The following is a 22613-nucleotide window of genomic DNA, read 5'->3' as shown; positions in this document are numbered from 1 at the left end:
TGCAAGTCCGTCCGGAGGCAGCCCGGTGCGGCCGGAGGCGCGGGGGTTTGCTTCCCACCCTCCCCTCCCGCGCTCTCCCACAGCCCGCCTCCGTAGCTCCCCGACCCGAGGCTGGGGGGGGGGGCCCGGCCGTGGCTGGCCCAGCTGCGCCTCGAGGCCTCGGCCCGGGCCGGGGTTGTCCACGCCGGCCTCGCCGGCCCCGCAGCTGCGCGAGGCCGCTGTTCCCGCCGCACGCGCAGGCCCGAGCGCGCCTGAGCGGGGGCGGCTGGGTTTGGGGCCGCGTGTCCCGGGAGCCGAGGGCCCTCCGGCACAGCGCTCGCGAGTCAGCCGCGCGGTGTCGCGTGGGACCGGCATGAGGGGCCGAGAGCGCGGCCGCCGGAGCCTTCCGTCGGGGGAAGCCAGGGCACGCTTCGGCGGTGGCCGGCGCTCCCCGGGGCGGCGCTGCGGGCCGAGGGCGGGCGGGGCCAGATCCTGAAAGACCTTGGGTGCCGTCCCAAGGGGCTTAGACGGGACCGTCATGGAGAGCTGATGAAGGGTCTTTGTTTTAGTTTGGTTTGGGCAGGGAAGAGCTTGCCCTTTATAAAGATCAGTGGTTTGAAAATCCTTTTGAGCAAGCAGATAGCCTTCTGCAAATCAAATACCAAACGGAACATAGACTTAAAAACCAGATCAAGGTGTAGCTGCGGGCCAGCGCTGAGCAGGAGGAAGAGGCGTGGCACCCAGGGGAAGGCGGCCAGGCCACCCCAGAACGGGGGATGCGCCAGCGAAACTGGAGGGTCTCCTCTTGTCCCCAAAGAAACTTAAGCCCAGAAGAGCGTTGGGGTGCCCCTCCCAACCCACCTGGTCTCCTGCCTCCCAGTCCACCCCATTTTGTACCTCTGGTACCTTGCTTTTAGGGGTGGCTGGGGAGCACCTTCAGCTGCTCCTGGTCTTGTAGAGGTCTGGGAAAAGCCAGAAGCCGGTGGGCTGAGCCCTCTTCCTCTTCTCCAGCCAAGGCCATCCTTTCTGCCTGGGCTGAGAAAAGCAACTCACCTTCTAGAGCTTCTTAACTCTGGTTGCTCTGAAAACAAAGAAACAAGAAACGATGCCTCTAGATTAGGTGAAGCAGCTTGGGGGACCTTGGAGGTCTTCTCCCTCAATTCCTTATCTTCTAGATGAAGATGGTGGAATCCAGAGAGATTGTCTCTCCCTCAGCCCCCAGCATGGTGTCCAGGCGGAAACAGGAACCACTCATTTGTTCTTTCAGCTGATCACAACCTGGCCCCCTAGGGGATGGGGACGGCCCCCAGCCTGGTGGAGACCCACACAGGACACAGCAGCTGGGCGGCGGGGCTGGGGGTCTCCGTGTGGGGTCCTGCGCACTCTCATAGGGGATGCTCTTAAGGCAAACCAGAGCTAACAAGACCCTCCTCCTTCATCGGAATTGAAAATGCCACTGATTTTCCTTTTTTTCAACAGTAAGAAAGGGCAGTCATCAGGACACTTCGTTGTGAGAAGAACCCAGCTGAAACCAGCCTGGTCAAATGGAGGTCATTCAAAGGCAGGCTCTTGGGGGGGGGGGGGTATCTCTGCAGTTGGAGGGGAGCCGTGTGCCTGGCATGCAGCTCGCTCTGGGCACTGGTGCCTTTGTCCCCGCAAACTGGCAGCAAAGTGAATGAAGAGACGATGCAGGTGAGAACAGGCTACAGTGTGACCCTTGAGGGGAGGCCCCTGGGCTTACACCCAACTGTCTTCTTACCTCAGTAGCAGGGACCATGTCTGGTTTAATTGGCTCTGCAGCATCTAGAACATTCCTGATTCAGCAAGCACTTCATGTCTACTGAATGAGCAACCATGAGGATCTGCCGTCATCTAGCCTGGAGTCTAGCAGGGGGATGGAGGTGAGAGTGAGTCTGTGTGGAAAATGCACAGCTCCCTGCGTCCATCCCTGGACCAGGGCCTCTCAACAGCGAGGAGGGAGGAGCGTGCCTTCCTAGGGGGAGTACCCAGAGGGCTGAGCACATTGTCCCTCCCAGGGGGAGAGCTAACTGAGAGGGCACCGCTGTGTCCAGTAGGAGGCGAGCTGTGCGCATGAGCCCGCGTGACCAAAGGCGTGGACTCCTCACACCTGCTGCTCAGCTTCTAACGGAAGCTCTAGGCTCACTGTGTCCTGTCTAATGCGGGGAGGGGGGATTAAAAATGGGATTTTGTTTGTTTTAGGATTAGGGGTTTAGCTGTCCTGCTCAAGAGTAAACAGTAAATTATGGGGAGGAACTGAAGAGTCTATTTGGTGGGATTTTCACTTTCATTCTCAGAGCTTTATTCTTTCGCTTACAACAAGTTGGGAGTAATAATAAAAGTTCTCAACACAGAGGGGAAAAAAATAAAATACTTGTAATCTCTGAGCATATCAGAAACTACCAACTCTTTGCTTTATCTTAGGAAACACAGCAGTGTCTGGAGAGAACTGCTTTGGATAAAATACTTTATCCAATGCAGTTCTCTCCAGACACTGTAGATTATTGATATGACCATAGTATTCTTTTAATACTATTATTAGAATACTATTAAAAGAATACTATGGTCATATCAATAATCTAGGGATTTAAGGAGGTTATACATGTAATAAAACTGACACCGATTATTCGAGAACCTTGGTAGAGAATTACCAAGGAAAGACTTTTAGTGTAAGTGATTTCCTATTTTACAAGGCTAGCATTTTGTCCAGAATTGTCTCTTTTGAAGAGTCAAGGAGAATGGACAGGATTAAAATGTCTCTATCAACTTCTTCAGACGAGAATGCCTGGGATCCCTGGAGCGTTGCCAGCCGCCAGGGCAAGTGTTCTCTGTCAGCAGCCAAGCGTGGACTTTGGTACTTTCTGCAAGTTTGACTATTATTTGACTATTATTATTATTATTATTTGACCTATTATTTCATCTCCAAAGTGAAAAGTTTTTATAGTGATAGGATCTGAGTTATGTTATGCTCGAGTCACATACAACTTTGGCTTTTTCTGTGGACCTCTGTTTATTTTTAATTTTTAAGTCGTGCTTAGTACATTACGGTCTTACCACAATGTAATTCACATTTATTTGTGTGTTTCTCTGAATTGATGCCTGTCTCCACTGTTAGGCTCTGTGCTCCACAAGGACACTTTTTCCTACTTCTTTCTGTCTCCTCAGAGCCTGGAAGAGTCTTGCGTAGAGTATATGCTCCATAATTCTTGCTGCATGAATGAAAGAACCTAAGAGAGGTTTTTAGGCGAGGCTAAATCAGTATTTGTTCTACAGCCCCCCTGAGTGCATTAATTTTTAAATGCTCAGAAAGCATTGTTTAAAAAAAAAAGGCAGAGGGGCGCCTGGGTGACTCAGTGGGTTAGGCCGCTGCCTTCAGCTCGGGTCATGATCTCAGGGTCCTGGGATCGAGTCCCGCATCGGGCTCTCTGTTCGGCGGGGAGCCTGCTTCCCTCTCTCTCTCTCTCTCTGCCTGACTCTCTGTCTACTTGTAATTTCTCTCTGTCAAATAAATAAATAAAATCTTTGAAAAAAAAAAAGGCATTGTAATGGATGGAATTGTCATCTAACAACCTATGCTTTTATTTTTTTATTTTTTTTTTAAATTTTTTTTTAAAGATTTTATTTATTTATTTGACAGAGAGAGATCACAGTAGACAGAGAGGCAGGCAGAGAGAGAGAGAGGGAAGCAGGCTCCCTGCTGAGCAGAGAGCCCGATTCAGGACTCGATCCCAGGACCCTGAGATCATGACCTGAGCCGAAGGCAGCGGCTTAACCCACTGAGCCACCCAGGCACCCCAACCTATGCTTTTAAATGATACCTTTTCTCATCTTGAAAACCTTTCTTTGATTCACTTAAATGTGTTCATAGCTAAAACCACTTAGATATGTTGACCTCTTGTCTAATTTTCTCAGCTTTTTCCCTTGAAGAAAATAACACATATTAAACATTTTTGCCTTTATTTGCAGATGAAGAAACTGGGGTGAAGTAATTTTTTTATTGATCTATAATATACAATGACATTCGTTTCAGGTGTAATGATTTCATGTTTGTATATATTACAAAATGATCACCAAAATGGCTACTTAAAATCTGTCACCATCCATAATTACAGTTTTTCCTCGTGATGAGAACTTTTAAGATCTACTTTCCTAGCAACTTTCAATATTTCGACTTTGTTTATAATACAGAATTAACGACCATCACCATCCTGTACGTCACACCCTCGTGATTTATTTGACAACTGGAAGTTTGTACCCTTGGTCCCATTCATCCATTTCACTTACTCTCGCCTCTGGCCATCACCACTCTGTTCTCAGTATCCATAGACAAACTTGGGTTTGGGGGTTTTCTCATTTCTGCCTTTTTGTTTTTGCGGTTTTGTGGTGTTTTGTTTAGATTTCACATGTAAGTGGGATCATACGGTTTTATCTTTTTTATGTCTGAACCCTTCACTTACCATAATGTCCTCAAGGTTCATCCATGTTGTTGCAACTGGCAGGATTTCCTTTTTTATGGCTGAATATTATTCCCTGGTGTGTGGATCTTTTCTTTATCCGTTCATTCATTGGTAGACACTTGGGTTGCGTCCATGTCTTGGCTGTTGTAAATAATGCTGCAGTGAACATGGGGGTGTAGGTATTGGGGGTGCAAATATCTTTGCAAATTAATGTTTTCGTTTTCTTTGGATCTGTACCAGAACTGAAACTCCTGGATCATATAGTATTGCATTTTTCCTTTTTTTTGAGAAACCTCTATACTATTTTCCATAGTGGCTGCACCAATGTACTTTCCCACCAACAATGCATGAGGTCCCTTTGTTCTACATCCTCACCAACACTTGCTGTTTCTGTCTTTCTGTTTCTTGTAGCCATTCTGAGAGGTCTGAGGTGGTATCTCATTGTGGTTTCAATTTGCATTTCCGTGATGCTGAGTGATGTTGAGCACCTTTCCATGCATCTGTTGGCCATCTGACTCTGGGATCATGACCTGAGCTGAAGGCAGTTGCTTAACCAACTGAGCCACCCAGGCGGCCCTCTGTTGGCCATCTGAATGTCTCCCTTGGAAAAATGTCTATTCATATATTTTAAAATGTCACTCAGTGCTCACTTTAAAATTAGATCATTTGGGTTTTTTGGGGGTTTTTTTGTTTTTGTTTTTGTTTTGTTTTGTTTTTTTTGCTGTGGAATTGTATGTGTTCTTGATATGCTTTGGATATTAACCCCTCATTAGATATATGATTTTCAAATACTTCCTCCCAGTTAATAGGACGCCTTTGAATTTTGCTGAGTGCTTCTTTTGCTGTGCAGAAGGTTTTTCATATGATGTAGTCCCACTTTCTGTACTTGCCTTTTTTTTTTCTTTTTTAAAGATTCTATGTATCTGTTTGATAGAGTGCAAGTAGGGGGAGCAACAGAGGGAGACAGGGAAGGAGGCTCTTGGCTAAGTAGGGAGCCTGAATACAGGGCTTGATCCCAGGCCCCTGGGATCATGACCTGAGCCAAAGGCAGACACTTAACCGACTGAGCCATCCAGGCGCCCCATCTATATTTGCCTTTTTGCCTTTGCTTTTGGTGTCAGATCCACAAAATCCTCTTCTAGACCTGTTTCAAGGGGGATTACCAGCTATGTTTCCTACTAGGAGTTTTCTGGTATTAGGTCTTATGTTCAAGACTTTTGTCCTTTTGAGGTTTGTTTTTTTTTTAAGATTTTATTTATTTATTTGTCAGAGACAGAGGGAGAGAGAGCGAGCGAGCACAGGCAGACAAAGAGGCAGGCAGAGGCAGAGGGAGAAGCAGGCTCCCTGCCGAGCAAGGAGCCCGATGTGGGACTCGATCCCAGGACCCTGGGATCATGACCTGAGCCGAAGGCAGCTGCTTAACCAACGGAGCCACCCAGGCATCCCTTGAGTTTATTTTTGTGTATGTTGTAACAGTGGTCCAATTTCATTCTTTGGCATGTGGCTGTCCAGTTTTCCCAGCACCACTTACTGAAGAGACTGTCCTTTCACCATTGTATATATGACTCTTTGTCCTTAACGAACTGGCCATCTATGTGTGAGTCTATTTCTGGGCTCTCTGCTCTGTTCTATTGACCTATGAGTCTGTATTTATGCCAATCCCATAGTGTGTTGACTTTTATAGTTTGTAATGGAGTTTGAAATCAGAAAGTGTAATGCCACCAGCTTTGCTTTTTTACTCAAGATTCGTTTGGCATTTCAGGATCTTCTGGAGTTCCATACACATTTTAGGATCCTGTGATTTATTTTTGTGAAAAATGACTTTGGAGTTTTGATAGGGATCACACTGAATCCGAACATTACTTTGGGTGGTGTGAGCAATTTAATGATATTTATTCTTACAATCTGTGAGCACAGAATATGTTTCTATTATTTGTGTCTTCATCAATTTCTTTTAGCAAAGTCTTCTAGTTCTCAGTGGGTAAGTCTTTCACTTCCTTGACTTAATTTGTTTCTAGATATTTTATTCTTTTGGATGTAATTATAAATGGGATTTTTCCCTTCTTTTGCATCTTGCAACTTTACTGAATTTATTGATTAGTTCTGACAATTTTTCAATGAAGTCTTTAGGGTTTCTATATATAATATGTCATCTGCAAATAATGACAGTTTTACTTCTTATCTTTCTGATATAGGTGCTTCTATTTTTCTTGCCTAATTGCTCTAGATTAAACTTCTCTCTGTACTTTCTTGTGTTTTCTCTCTCTTTGTTGAGGTTCTCACTGTGTTCATCTATTCTTCTCCCAAGTTCAGTGAGCTTCTTTATATTCTTATTTTGAACTCTTTGTCAGATAAATTACTTATCTCCATTTCATTAAGAATTTTTTTCCTGAGGTTTTTCTTGTTCTGTAGTTCTCAGTTTCTTCACCTTTCTTAACACACTGCAACAGTTTCTTTCCCTTCTTTTTCTTTCTCTCTTATTTTTTTCTTTTCTTTTCTTTTCTTTTTTTTTTTTTTTGAGATTTTACTATTTATTTGAGAGAGATGGAGTGAGAACGCACAGGTGGGGAAGGAGCAGAGTGGAGATGTAGAAAGAATCTCAAGCGAACTCGGTACCGAGTGCAGAGCCTGACACAGGGCTCTATCTCAGGCCCCTGAGATGACATGAGCCAAAATCAAGAGTCAGATGCTTAACCAACTGAGCCACCCAGATGCCCCATGGCTGGGTCGGTTGCTATGCATTGGATAATACAGCCACCTCTCCCAGTTTTGAAGGAGTGGCTTTGGGTGGGAGATGAGCGTCATTCAATTCTGCCCTCGCTCATCGTTGTCTCTCAGACCTTTCTGATTTTTCGAACAGCCTATTTTATTTTTAATGGCTCGGAGCAGGTGAGGGTGTGCAGGAACCCACCATGTCCCAAAGGGGAGGATCTCATTTAGCACCCAGATTCAAGCTGATTGGAAGCCAGGCCCTGAGGCAGCAGGCATTAAATTATGCAAATATATACAGTCCTATAAGACCACAGGCAGAGGTCTCACTGCTTGGTGATCTAGAGGAGCCCATTGGGACCAGTAACCCAAATTTGGGCACCAGACAAGTTGTATTCTTCCTTTCTGGGAGGTGTCTGGAAAGGATGATGTCAGCCCTTCCATGTGTGTTTAATGAGAAGCCTGCCACTCAGACTACAGCTAGGATCATAGACTAATCTGCTTCTTTCCCAGAAAGACTGGGCTCCTGGATCTGTTGCCCCTCGTTGTGCCTTGTCAAGGTTACCCACTCAACCCTTTCTCTGTGGGACTGACGAGTTAAGCCCCACTGGCCACCAGGGCCAGGAGATTTTGAGGGGTCCCCTAGCAGTTGCTGCACCAGTTAGGGTGCTGGAGCAGGGTATAAGCTCCTTTTAGGGAGACATCAGTAAGCCAGAGCAGGGCAGCTGGAGAGCACAAGGATTACACATACACATACACTACATTCCCTAAGAACACCTCCACAGGCCTCCCCACGTGTGCCAGACCTCAAGCCTGCGCTCCGATTGAATCTCTTGGAAGAGCAAACTGGGCTTTTTCACAGAAGGACTCGAAGTGTGTTTCAGTTTACTATCTGTGTGGTGCCCTGAGGCCGGTAGCTTGCCAAGAACTGTCTCTCCAAATATTAGAGTCCTGTGGGGCCTAGGAAACAGCCCTCCTGGCCACTCAAGCCAGGGGATCAAGTGTTCCCCCCTGGGTAGCAGCCAGGAAACCTGGGTCACCTGATATGTATGAACTCCTCTCCAGGAGATGGTGGCACTCTCGAGTGTGGCAGAGGGCAAGCATCCTGGCACTCCCCGACCCCAGTCTCTAGAAGGGACCACAGCCCCTACATGTATGCTGAGCTAGAAGCCTGTCCCACAGCCTGCAGCGGTGTCCATGAGCTACTGGCCTGTTTCACAGAAAGACTGGGATCCCTGGACTGTTGCCTCTTGCTGTGTGCCCTCAGGGTGGCAGCCATTTAAGACTTTCCACTGGTTACGGTCCTGAGGGGCAGTGGCCAACTGGGGCCAGGGAGTCTGGTTACATTTTCTGGCCATCTGTACATGGGTACGGTATGGAACAGTCCTTATTCCTTTGACAGAAAGCTGTGTTGATCCTGTTGTCTGTGCATGCATCTGGAGTTCCTGTCTCTCTCATGGCAAGTTTTCTGATTTCGCTGAGTGACCAAGGAGCATACCTCTTAAAATTCACCCTATGGGGCACCTAAGCAGTGCAGTTGGTTAAGCATCTGCCTTCGGCTCAGGTCATGATCCCAGGGGCCTGGGATCGAGACCCTCATTGGGCTCTCTGCTTAGCGCAGACTGCTTCTGCCTCTCTCTCTGCTGCTCCCCTTTTTGTGTGATCTCTCTCTGTCAAATAAATAAATAAAATCTTAAAAAAAGGAAAAAAGAAATTCACCCCATGGATGCACTTGTCACTGTTGATGGTGTGTTTTCTGGTTACTACCTCGTTGATGGCAGGATGGCCCTTCTTCTCACCACTCCCCTTTGCAGGAGCCATGCTGCCAGGTCCTGGCTGGAAAGGAAGAACAATGGTTTTTTTGGTTTTTCTGTTTTTAAACATTTATTTATTTATTAATTCATTCAAATAAGTAATCTCAACACCCAGCATGGGGCTTGAACTCACGATCCCAAGATCAAGGGTCCCATGCTCTAACAACTGAGCCAGCCAGCTGCCCCAGAACAATGTTGCTTTAAACTGGAATTCGATACTCGCAGAATAAAGAAATAGGGATTTCCCAACAGCATTTTACAGACCATCATTCAGAACTAGAGCACCCCCTATAAGACAAATACTCCCATATAAGACAATTGCTTTTCTCTTAAGGTAATTAAGTATCTCACTAAATAACTTTATAAATCTGAAAAGGTTATATCAAAACCTGTGGAAGTCAAATGTAATTTTTCTTAGATATTCCACTGTAAATTAAAGGCTTTGCCATGCTATTACTTTTGTCACTTGAAAGGTTAGTGAATACCATGTTGGGGATTTTAAAGTCTCTTGAACACAAAATTGTAATAGAAGGATAATTTTTTTCCCTCCAGCTTTATTTTTATTTGAGAGAGAGAGAGCTAACTAGAGAGAGCATGAGCTTGGTAGGGAAGTGGGGAGAGGGAAAAGCAGATTCCCTGGTGAACAAGGAACCCCTTGCAGGGCTTGATCCTCATGACCTGAGCCAAATGCGGATGCTTAACTGACTGAGCCACACAAGCACCCTCTCCAGCTTTATTGAGGTATAACGGACAAATAAATTTGTATATATTTCAAGCTTATAGTGTGGTGATTTGATGTCCATATACTCTGTGATGTGATTACTACTATCATGTTAATTAACATTCATCACCTCCACACTCGGCACACAGTCTGCTTGAGAGTCTCTCCCTCTCCATCTCTGCCCCTCCCCCTGCTCATGTTCTTTCTTTAAAAGAAATAAAGTATTTTTTTAAACAATCAAAAAAATAGGGGCACCTGGGTGGCTCAGAGGGTTAATCCTCTGCCTTCAGCTCAGGTTGTGATCTCAGGGTCCTGGGATCGAGCCCCACATCAGGCTCTCTGCTCAGCAGGGAGCCTGCTTCCCCACCTGCCCTCTCTCTCTGCCTGCCTCTCTGCCTACTTGTCATCTTTGTATGTCAAATAAATAAATAAAATCTTTAAAATTTTTTTAATCAAAAAACTAAAAATTATTTCTTTTTATTCCTCAGCTTGGGTGCTTTCCATTACCCTGTTTTCCAGATCACTGATGGTTCTTCCGTGTCCACACATCTGCTGATTCCTTAGAATGTGTTCCTTTCAGTTTCTGTATTCTTTTTCTTTTAATTTAAATATTTTTTTAAAAAGATTTTATTTATTTATTTGACAGAGAAAGATCACAAGTAGGCAGAGAAGGAAGCAGTTGGCGGGGGTGGGGGGGTTAGGGAGAAGGCTCCCTGCTGAGCAGAGAGCCCGATGCGGGGCTCAATCCCAGGACACTGGGATCCTGACCTGAGTCGAAGGCAGTGGCTTAACCCACTGAGCCACCCAGGTGCCCCTCAGTTTCTGTATTCTTTAACTCTGATTGGTTCTTTTTATATTTTTTCTTTGTTGAAGTTCTCGCTAAGTTCTTCCATTCTTCAGTCCACTGAGCATGTTTATGATCATTTCTTTAAATTCACTATCAGATATAATGCCTATCTTAATTTCATTCAGTCCTTTTTCTGAAGTTTTATCTTTTTTCATTTGGTGCTCATTCCTCTATCTCCTGGTTTTGCTTCACTTTCTGTGTTTGTTTCCTTGAAACATGTAGAACAGCTACTTCTAAAGGAATGGTCTTTAGACCATTAGAATGGTCTTGTGTGTGGTTGTCCCCTATGTAGCCTGTGTGCCTGGTGACATGTTAGGCTGGCGTGCTGGAACTATGGCTGGCATGTGTCAGGGTCCTGGGGCTCTCTGCAACTGGGGCTTCCCTGCTGGGATGGCTGGAGCTCACATGGCTGTGGGCCAGTGAAGTCCTGGGCTCTCTGCACAGAGGGTGCCTGGTAGGACAGCCATACCTCAGGTGGGCATGGGTCAGGATGGTTCCAGGATACAGTGTGCAAAGCGTATTCCGGGAGGGCCTCTGGAGCCAAAGCAGTTGTGGTCAGGAGTTCCCAGAGGGCTCTGAATAGGGAGTGCCTAGCAAGCCCTCTGGTACAAAAGTGGTGAAAACTGAGAGTATTTCAGAGTGCTTTGTGCTTGTGTCACCTCTGCACAGTGGGTAAGAGTGTAGTGTGCATTGACCAGAGGTGTCCCGCTGTGTGCTGGGCTGGGCTGCCTTGGTGTGATGGCTAGTAATGGTGAGGGCTAGGGGCCCAGGGCTCACTGAAGCATTAGGATGGCTAGAGCACTGAAAACCTGCTCTTTGTCCACGCTGTCAAGGTGATAATGTAAACAGTGGTTCTCACCAGCACCTGTGACCCGCAGCGTGTTCCAGCAGCTCCCCTGCCATTTGCAGGGTTCTAGGGTTAGTTCCGATATACCGTATTTGCTCTTTTAAGCCATGGATTTTTTTTTTTCTGTGCCCCCGGGACATCTGGGGCCAGTGTGGGTTAGGGGCCCAGGGCTTTGAGACAGCAGGCCAGCTCTATGCCCTGTTCCCCTCTGTGCTAGCAAGTGGTGAGGGATTGTAAACTGTGGCACTTGCCAGTCTCTCTGGCCTGGAGAAAGTTCTTCTTCCTTCTTCCTTATCAATCTGGATGTCTTTTATTTTTCTTGTCTGATTGTTTTGACTAGGACTTCCAATACTATGTTGAATGAATGTGATGAGAGTCGGTATCCTTATCTTCTTCCTGGTCTTTGCACTTTCGCTACTGTGTTTGATGTTAGCTATGGGTTTTTATATAAATGGCCTTTATTATATTAAGATATGTTCTATCTATACCCACTTTGTTGAGAGGTTTTATCATGAATGGCTGTTGAATTTTGTCAAATGCTTTTCCAGCATCTATTGAATTAATCAATGGATGAATAGATGAATTAATGTGGTGTATCACGTGGATTGATTGGTGGACGTTGAACCATCCTTACAGCCCTGGAATAAATCCTACTTGATCCTGGTGAATGATCCTTTTAAATTTATTGTTGAGTCTAACTTACTAGTATTTTGTTGAGAATTTTGCAACTGTTTGCCTCTGTTTATCAGGAATACTGATATTTTTCTTTTTTGTAGTTTGTCTTCTGATACCATGGTAATGCTGAGCTCATAGAATCTATCTGAAAGTTTTCTTTCTCTTCTGATTTTTGGAATAGTTTGAGAAGGTTGAGTATTAACTCTTCTCAAATGTTTAGTAGAATTCAACTCTGATGCTGTCTGGTCCTAGACTTTGTTTGTTGGGAGGTTTTGATTGCTGATTCAGTATCCTAGTAATTAGCCTGTTCTCGTTTTCTTTGTCTTCCTGATTGCGGTCTTGGAAGATGGTGTTTCTAGGAATTGATCCATTTTTTCTAGGTTGTTCAATTTGTCGGCCTTTAAGTGTTTATATTAGTCTCTTATCCTCTCTGTGGAGTTGGTTAGAACTGCTCTTTCATCTGATTTTGAGTCCTTTTTCTTGATAAATCTGCCTAAATGTTTATCAGTCTTTTTTTTTTTTTTAAGAACCAGCTCTTAGTTTCATCTTTTATATTGTCATTTTCTTCTCCATTTCACTTATTTCCACATTGATTTTATTTATTTTATTATTGTTTTAAACATTACGCAGTTGTTTGTATTTATTCAGCTGTAAAGATTGTGGCAATTTTTTGATGGGTAACATCTTAGATCAACACTAATTATATTGCTATGTGGTTGAGGATCAGAATAGGATTCAGGAACAAGGAGAACAGTAACAACAAAAATGTTTGATCATTGAAATAAAATACTCCCCCCCCTCCTTTAATTAAGTGCTACTCCCCCATAGACTTCTTAGACTGCTTTGCAGTCTAAGGTTGATAGGAAACAAGGCTTTGGGCATTCTGAAGAGATCGAGGTTTAAGCTACAGTGCCAAGCAGAAGACTGAAATCCTGATTGATCAGAGTGTCAATCTCAAGCACGTTCTGGGAACAAAGGTAGATTCTCAAATGTTTTTGAGTTTTTTATTCTTTCCTGCCTTCAGCTATGGGCTTGATTTGTTTCTTTAGGGATAAGGTTAGATTGTTTAAGAATCTTCCTGTTTCTTGAGGTAGGTCTGTATCACTATAAACTCCCCTCCTAGAACTGCATTTATTGTGTCCTAAATATCTTGGAATATGTACTTTGTCTCCACAATTTTTTAAAATTTACTCTTTGATACCTTCATTGACCCATTGGTTGTTTAGTAGTATTTTTACCTCCAGGTTTTTTTTGTTTGTTTGTTTGTTTTTTTCGTTTTTCTTTTAGTTGATTTCTCTTGTCATACCATTGTGGTTGGAGAAGATGCTCGATAGGATTTCAACTTCTTACATTTATTGAGACTTGTTTTGTGACCTAACATGTGACCCATCCGGAAGAATGTTTCTTATGCACTTGAAAAGAATGTATTCTGCTGTTTTTTTTTTTTTTTAAGATTTTATTTATTTATTTGACAGAGAGAGATCACAAGTAGGCAGAGAGGCAGGCAGAGAGAGAGGAAGGGAAGCAGGCCCCCTGCTGAGCAGAGAGCCCGATGCGGGACTCGATCCTAGGACCCCGAGACCATGACCTGAGCCGAAGGCAACGGCTTAACCCACTGAGCCACCCAGGTGCCCTGTACTCTGCTGTTTTTAAACTGAATGTTCTATATGTTTCTGCAAAGTCCATCTGATCTAATTCATCATTCAAATCTACTCTTTCCTTTTTGATTTTTGTCTGGATGATCTATCCATTGATGTGAGAAGGGTGTCAGAGCCCCTTACTATTATTACATTACTATCAGTTTGTCCTTTTATGTCTTTTAATATTTGTCTCATATATGAAGATGTGCCAGTGTTGGGTGCAGATACATATACTGGTTTATGTCTTCTTGTTGGATTGACCCTTTTATCATCATGCAATGCTCTTGCCTGTTATTACAGTCTCTAAAGTCTACTTCATGTGACTTAAGTCTTGCTCTCCTGGCTCTTTTTTGTTTCCATTTGCATGAAATATCTTTTGCTATTCCTTTACTTTTTGGTTTCTGTCTTTAGATTTGAAGTAGGTCTCTTGTAGGCAGCATATAAATGGGTCTTGTTGTTTTGTTTTGTTTTAATCATAGTCTCCTTTTGTCTTTGGAGCATTTGGTCCATTCACATACAAAGTAATTATTGGTAGTTATGTACTTAATACTATTTTTGCTCATTGTTTTTTGGTGGTTCTTGTAGTTCTGTTCCTTTCTCTTTTGCTGTCTTATTTGATGACTTTTCTTTTTTTTTTTTTTTTTTTTTAAGATTTTATTTATTTATTTGACAGAGAGAGATCACAAGTAGGCAGAGAGGCAGGTGGGGCAGGGAGCAGAATCCCTGCTGAGCTGAGAGCCCAATGCTGGGCTGGATCCCAGGACCCTGAGATCATGACCTGAGCTGAAGGCAGAGGCTTTAACCCACTGAGCCACCCAGGTGCCCCTTGATGACTTTTTCTTATGCTTCGATTTTTTTTTTTTCATCTGTCATAGGTTTTAGTGTGTGGTACTATGGGGTCCATATGGAGCACCCTATGTATATAGCAGTTTATTGAAAGTTGATGTTCAAGATTGGCCATGTTTTAAAACTACATTTTCTTACTCCTCACCCCGCCCCCATAATTTATGTATTTGACATTTTGATCCTTTCTGTCTCCTGTTTTAGATACTGTCGATTTTACTACTTTTGTCTTTTCAGCTTTATCCTAGGTTTACAAGTGATCTACTAGCTTTACTGTAAGTTTGCTCTTACTAGTGAAATTTTTTCTTTCATAATTTTCTTATGGTATTTTCTCTCCATTTAGCATTTCTTTGAAGGCCAGTTTAGTAGCCTTTTGAGTCTTGTTTGTCTGGAAAACTTAGTTCTGAATGATAAACTTGTCAGGTTATTGTTACTGTTTATTTAGTTTTTGATACAGTGTTTTTCAGTTCAGTTACTATATTTTTCAGCTTTGGTTCTTTTTAATATTTTTTTTACCCCTTTTTTGAAGTTCTGAATTCGTCTACTCTTCTAGGTTCTGTGAGCATCTTTGACCATTACTCTATCAGGTAGATTGCTTATCTCCATTGTTTACTTCTTTGAGGTTTTGTCATGTTCTTGATTCTTGGTTGTAGGTTTTCCCTCTCAGCACTCTAAGTAAGCCCTATGCCCAACACAGGGGTTGAACTCACAACCCCAAGATCAACAGTTGCATGATTTACCTAACGAGCCAGCTAGTCGCCCTTCTTTTTCAGCACTTTGACTATATCATGCCACTCTCTTCTGGCTTGTCATGTTTCTGCTGAAATATCAGCTGATAGCCTATGGATATCCCCTTGCATATAATTGCTTTTCTCTTGTGACTTTTTTTTTTAAACTTTTTTTTTTTTTTTTAAAGATTTTACTATCCATCTGACAGAGAGAGAGAGATCACAAGTAGGCAGAGAGGCAGACAGAGAGAGAGGGGGAAACAGGCTCCCTGCTGAGCAGAGAGCCAAAGCGGGGCTGGATCCCACAACCCTGGGATCATGACCCGAGCTGAAGGCAGAGGCTTTAACACACTGAGCCACCCAGGTGCCCCTCTCTTGTGACTCTTAAGATAGTCTTTAAACTTTGACATTTTTATTATGTGTGAACCTCTTTGAATCCAGTATTGTTTGAGGTTCTTTGTGCTTTCTGGGACTGGATGTTTCTTTCCCCATTACCATTATTTAATTTTCCTGTCCCTTTCTTGCTGCTTTCTTCCTCTTTTCCCTTTCTGGGGCCCCTATAATGTTAATGTTGGTATGTTTGATGTTGTTGTCACAGAGGTCCCTTAACCTAGCTTCATAAACAATTTTTTTTTTTTTTGCTATTTAGCTTGGCGGATTTCCACCACCCTTTCAGATTGTTGACCTGTTTTCTGTATCCTCTATTCTGCTGTTGATTGCAGTTAATTTTATTCTTCAGCTTTTTTTTTTTTTTAAATAACTTCTATCGTTTTGTTGAGGGTCTGAGTTCATCTACTCTTCCAAGTTATGTGAGCATCTTTATGACCATTACTTTATCAGTGGATTGCTTATCTCCATTTCAATTTTTTGAGGTTTTTGTCCTGTTCTTACATTTGGAGCATATTTCTTTGTCTCATTTTGTGTTTGTTTCTATGTAATACATAGGGCTGCTACATGTCCTGGTTTGGGAGGTATACATATGTTGGTGTCTTGTCAGGTCCAGAAACACAATTCCCCCATGGTTACCAGAACAAGGGGCTTTAGAGGTCTCCCCCGTGGGATGGGCTGCATATATCCAATTGTGACTGACTTCTGTGGGTATGCTGATGGGGCAGGGACGGGGCTAACTCCCAGTGAGGGTGGTTGCAAGGCCCTGCAGTGATTCTGTGGATGTGCTGATAGGCAGGGCTGCCTCCATCTCTGGGGCCAAAGGACTTTAAAGAGGAGCCAGTTCTCACCGAGGTGGTGAGGTGATTGCTACTTTGGAGGGGCAACTACAGAGATGCGGGCTTGGTGGGGAATGCCAAGAACAATTATGCCCATCAGTGCTATCCCTTCCAGAGCAAGTTCCTACAGATCTGTATCCCTTTGTCATCTGCCTTAAAATTAGTCAACAGATCTTCTATACGTATAACCTAGCTACTTTTCAGAGTCCAGACTGCTAGCCATTATACCACAGAACCCCTCTTAGCCCAGGCGCTGTTTTTTCTTAGATTTTTGAGAGAGCGCGCGTGAGGGCAAGCAAGCATGAGCTGGGTGAGGGGCAGTGGGAGCAGACTCCCCACTGAGCAGGGAGCCCCATTCGGGGCTTGATCATGAAACAGCAGAATCATGACCTGAGCTGAAGGCACATGCTTAACTGAGCCACCCAGTTCCAACGCAGGTGCTTTTCAGTATGCTGCTTCAGGGCTGGATCTTGGACTGTTACAGCGCACTGGCCCTTTAAGAGCAGAGACTTGGTTTCCTACTGCTCTTCCAAGTTAAACCCAGCTGATTTTCAAAGCCAGACATTATGGGGGATTATCTTCCTGGCACAGATTCCTAGGACAGGGAGGGCAACCACATGTTCCTCAGGGAAGACCTCTGCACCTGTGATACCCTCTTCTGCTTGTGGATTACTGCAAAGTGCTTTTCAAGCTGCTCTTTTTTCACTGGGCCTAAGGGTGAGCCAAATTACAGCCAAGCTCTCTAAGTAGTGACTTTGTTTCTTGTAGCACTTTGGCACCTCCCACAGGTCAAGGCTGCTGGTTTTTCAAGCCGGATGTTCTGGTGACTTGTCTCTGATGCTGACCCCAGGGTCCAGAGTGCCCAATGTGCCTGCTCCTCCTGAGGCAGCACGGCTCTCTAGTTGATCTCTCTCCCTACTGTGCTGCCACACTGGGGATTTCCTCTCCTACCCATCACGATGTGGTCCTTTATATCTTTCGTTGTAGAGAGCAGTTCATGTTGTTTTCAGATCTTGTCCAGAGGGAAATGGCCCATATGTGGCAGTAGACTTGGTACGGTCATGGGAGGGGAAGAATTCACGATCTTTGTATAACACCATCTTCCCCGCTGAATCTTAAAAAGTAGCTGCTCAGCACTTTTTGAATTAGATTAAGCCTTCAGAACATTTAAGTTCAGTTGTACTTAATGATCAGATAACATGTCAAAATTTAAAGTGGGACTGCAGAAAGACCTGTCGGTATCAAGGTATAAGGCTAAGGTTTTCACGTTTCAAATAGCAATGTAAATAAATTCTTAAGCTAAAAGAACTGCTGTCTACATTAAGCACTAACACATAGCTAATCACATCTGATGTCAGTCAACATTGTATTAAGTTAATGAACAGCAAAATGAACAATATACTCTTTAAATGTTTCGCTGAAACTCTCCCATCATTTTGGCTTCATGAAATAAGGTATTTGTAGAATATGGGTTCACATTTTATGGACCATTTAAACTGAAAGAGTTTTGTTAGCAGAGGGGGACGGTGATCAGTAAGGAAATAAACCCGACTCCACTTTTGAAAAACAAAAATCTACTCAACTCCCAACTTAAAAATTATTAGGGTGATTTCTATACTTCCTCTCAATATGCATACACTACAGCTAATTTATATCAAAGAAAGATGTTTAAATTATATGAAAAACTGTATTTTACCTGCATCAGTGCTGATTCCTCAAGGGAGACCCTTGGCTCATGTCTTAGGGAATGAAGGCCTGCTTTAATTCTGAGGACACAATTCAGGGGACCAAAACCAATGTAAGCTTTAAAATATATTAGAGCCAAAGCTAGCCAGTGACTGAAATTATTCAGCAATGGATCCCAATTTCCCGTGTGAAGGAAACAGTAAATGGTTTAGTTTGGCTCAGTTAGCCATCTTGTACCTGTTGGGTTAGTGACCCAAACTGTATAGCGTTTGTTGGGAAAAACATACATAGGTGTGTAAGTTGAACTAGGGAGGTAGTTTCATGCTGTGGCTTGTTTTCCTGCATTTCCACACTAGCAGTCCTTTTCATTCACTTGAAAGAGTATGGGAACACAATGATTTACACTCTTATTCCACCTAGTGTTAGATGTACGTGTCCACTTGGTATCTCGTTGAAATTTTAAAAACCAAGCATTTTAATTCAGGACTTTGTGACAATTACTATAGGAACACACTACTTAATTATATGGAAAGATGAAAACGCAAACAACAAAACTGAAAAATTTGTGGGCATCACCTAAAACACCCAATTAATGCTAATATTTGATTATTATATCTGTATTTTTGAAAAAAAGGATTTGTTGTAATCTAGAGATGAGTAGGTACAGCCCTGAGGCCACTCCTCAACAGTGCTGTGTTACTTACCCAGGATTATGATAATGACTATTAGGTTCACTTTCACAGAGTGAAGCACTTGATACCTGTCCTGAAGTATACTTAAAGAATTTATGAAGTAGATTCTTGAGGAGCCAAGTCAGTTAAAATCCTAAATCTTCAAAGCTCCCTTGAAAGGTAATTTTCATAGTCCTTAAATTTTAATTGTCATTGTTTATTACTGTTTTGGCTACATTCTCTACAATTTCAGCAGCATCTTAAAGAGACAATGTGTCTGTATGTACAATGAAACAAAATGGCTTGCAACATGAGAAATAAGAGCCACAGTTTAACTGTACAATATTAAGGAGAATCTGTGGTTATCACCTCCTTTTTCGGCAACATGGACAATTTACATGTAAGTATCAGTATTGTGAATGTGACAAATAATTCTTACAGGAGTAAAATATAACATCCTGAAAAATAATGGTTTCTACCATACAACGCAGTTAGAAATGTTCACATTTTAACAAATCTGTACAAACCACAAGAAACTTATTTATGGGACCATCATCTCACCTTTCTGATAAGAACCTTCTAGAAATGTAGGAGAAACATGAACAATTTATAAATCTAGTTATCTATGTGCTCCATAGCCCTAGAAACCAAGAATCTGACTGAATGAACCCTATATATCCAAGATGGGTCATTTTTACATGCCTTGATTGTTAATGAATGCCAGCCTTTAATATCTCTCTATGATGTACAGTCAACTTGCACCTTTAAGGAGGTCATTAGATTTTTTAGCAAAGAAGCAACATCATTTAGCAGCAATTAAAGCGCCTTCAAGAAGACTTAAAAAAAATACAATATCCAATTAGAAAAGCCATATTTTTAAACATTTGTACAAGAATAAGCTGCTGAAACTTGGTAATTGAAATACAACATCTGTACAACAATTTACAATAGAGCTAGAAGGGAATTTATCATTATCCTGCATAGAACTGGTCTGATCTGCATTTGGTTACATACTGTCACTTGTTTATGAACAAGGCCTGGTAACAAAGGGAAAATATCTTAATTCAAACATGTTGAAAACAGAGATATTTAGTGAATTCAACTGATTTTAAAACAAGCAGCTCATTTTGTCAAAGGTGTAAAGTGTTTTAGGAGTAACAGCTATCCTGTTAATGACTAGTGGGAAAAAAAAAAAAAAAACAATAAAACAAAAATGGACACATGGTTTCGAGGTACAACTTGGTAAAAGCCAAAATAGGCAAATGACAAAGTCTAACTATGTCTAATGATTCTAACTCTCACATTCTACTATAAAACACAAATGTCACTGTCATTCAGTTCTTACTTTGGTTTCAGCAGATTAACTGCTGAATGCTGAAGAATGTATCCAGGCACTATAGTTCTTGTGTTAGAAATATTTTTTCCATGTGTTTTTAAATAATGAAAAACTACCCTTCATATTAGAACTCTCTAGTAACAACCAAATGTATTTAAGTATTATAAACGTTATTTACAGTGTTCCCCCAAACAGTTTTTCTTAACATGGTATTCCTGTTTCTGTGCAACAGGCAGTCATCCTTCACTGCTCAAGGATATAGTCAAAAGTGTACATTTTATTCATTGTCCATGATCCACTCTCATACAAATGACGCCATGAAGAACTTCAGTTCACAAATAGTTCTCAACCATGTCCTGCGTGAGGAAAAAAAAAAAAAAAAAAAACAAAAAAAACAGAAAACAATCAAATGCTCTCAAACTCAAGTGTGTATCTGGAAGCAATTCAAAGAGATCATGCCCATTTTGGAGGAAAATCAGTAAGTGATGATGCTTGAGGAAGGGGGTGTGGGGGATGCTGTAAGCCCAGCCATGTGTAAGTTTCCTGAAGAATTCGATCTTCTCATATGTGGGAGAAGGTATGGGTCATTTGCCAGTTGGTGCACATCAAACCGATCTTCTTTTCGGTAGGCTAGACAGCGTCTTATGAAGGCCTTAAAAAAAGAAAGGTTCAGATATTAAAATTTTTCCCCCTTCTCAGCATCAGTCAGCTGACTCCTGTAAGAAGGATGAACACATTTAAGATAATAAGTACGTCTCATTATATCTTATTAATATATATTATATATTAAGTATATCCTATTATATCTCACAGCTCTTAGTTCATAGTTTAAAATTATTACTGCTATCAATTAATGTGCATTAAGGAAAAGTGCATCTCATTTTTAAAGAATTTTATTCCAAGAGTAAAAATTAACATTTTACTTCTTTCTCAGTGTACAATTCAGTGATGTTTTAAGTAAATTCATGTTGTTGTGAAATATCAAGATTATCCAACTCCAGATCATTTTCATTATCTAAAACTTATCCAATATCCAAAACAAAAGTTGAAATTCTATACCCATTAAACAATTCACTTATCCTTCCCCCAGCACTTGGTAACCACTATTTGTAAGTGGAATTATATAATATTTGTCCTTTTGTGTATGGCTTATTTCACTCAGAGTCATCCACACAGTCACATGGGTCAGAATTTTGTTTCTTTTTAAGGCTGAATAATGCTCCATTTCATGTACCTACCCCATTTTGTTTTATCCATTTCTGCTGATTGACATCTGCACTGTTTCCACCTTTTGGCTATTATGAATAATGCTGCTGTGAGCAATGGCATATAAATATCTGATCCCTGGACTTGCTGGATGACACGGTAATAATTATTATTATTTTTTAAAGATTTTATTTATTTATTTGACAGAGAGAAATCACAAGTAGTCGGAGAGGCAGGCAAAGAGAGAGAGAGAGGGAAGCAGGCTCCCTGCTGAGCAGGGAGCCCGATGCGGGACTCGATCCCAGGACCCTGAGATCATGACCTGAGCCGAAGGCAGCGGCTTAACCTACTGAGCCACCCAGGCGCCCGACATGGTAATTATTTTTAAAAACTCAAGTATAACTGACATATAACTTTGTTAGTTTTAGGTGTACAACTTAATTCGATATTTATAGACTGCAAAATGATCAGCACAGTTAATATCTGTACCATTGTTACAAAATTTTTCTTTTGATAAATTTTAAGATTTATTCTCATAGCAACTTTCAAATATATAGTATTACTAATTATAGTCACATACTGTACATTACATTCCTATGACTTATTTTATAACTCAAAGCTTGTCCATTTCACTTATCTCCCAACCTCTACCTCCCACTAGTTTGTTCTTTGTATTCATGAACTTGAGTTTTTTTTTTTTTTAATAAGATTCTACATATAAGTGAGATCATATGGTATTGATCTTTCTCTGACTAATCTCACTTAGCAACTGGCAATACAGCCTTCTTTCTCATAGCTGAGTAACATTCCATTGTGCATACACACATCTTCTTGAGCCATTCATTTTCTGATGGACACTTAGCTGTTTCCACATCTTGGTTATTGTAAATACTGCTGCAATGAACAGGATGGTACAGGTGTGTTTTCCAATTAGTGTTTTCCTTTTCTTGGATAAATACATAGAAGCAGAATTGCTGGAACATATGGTAGTTATATTTTTAATTTTTTGAGGAACCACCACATTTTCCACAGTAGCCATACCAATTTACACTCTCACCAGCAGTGCACAAGGGTTCACTCTTCTCCACACCTTGCTAACACTTATCTTTTTATTATTATTTTCTTAAATAGCCATTCTAACAGGTATAAAGTGATATCTCACTGTCGTGTTTTGCTTTTTTTTTTAAAAGCAGGCTCCTCATCTAACATG

At 42.1% G+C, this 22613-nt stretch overlaps 1 protein-coding gene and 1 long non-coding RNA gene across 4 annotated transcripts in view; one reads left to right on the top strand and one right to left on the bottom strand.

The window, feature by feature from the left end:
* The first annotated feature begins 239 nt into the window (after positions 1 to 239).
* On the top strand, positions 240 to 20607 carry LOC131827108 (uncharacterized). Its single transcript, XR_009351892.1, has 2 exons — positions 240 to 1880; positions 18934 to 20607. It is a non-coding gene; the product is annotated as an uncharacterized LOC131827108 (long non-coding RNA).
* Positions 19058 to 22613, bottom strand: part of TLK1 (tousled like kinase 1) — a 143593-nt gene continuing 140037 nt past the window's right edge. For all 3 annotated transcript variants that reach the window (XM_059167060.1, XM_059167062.1, XM_059167061.1), the window contains one exon: positions 19058 to 20849. In XM_059167060.1, the coding sequence (XP_059023043.1) occupies positions 20673 to 20849 (177 nt within the window). In that variant the 3' untranslated portion in view covers positions 19058 to 20672. The remainder of the gene's footprint in view (positions 20850 to 22613) is intronic.

The sequence above is a fragment of the Mustela lutreola genome, chromosome 3, assembly GCF_030435805.1.
Source record: "Mustela lutreola isolate mMusLut2 chromosome 3, mMusLut2.pri, whole genome shotgun sequence".
NCBI classification, from domain to species: Eukaryota; Metazoa; Chordata; class Mammalia; order Carnivora; family Mustelidae; genus Mustela; species Mustela lutreola.
This window is presented reverse-complemented; position numbering and strand designations above follow the sequence as displayed.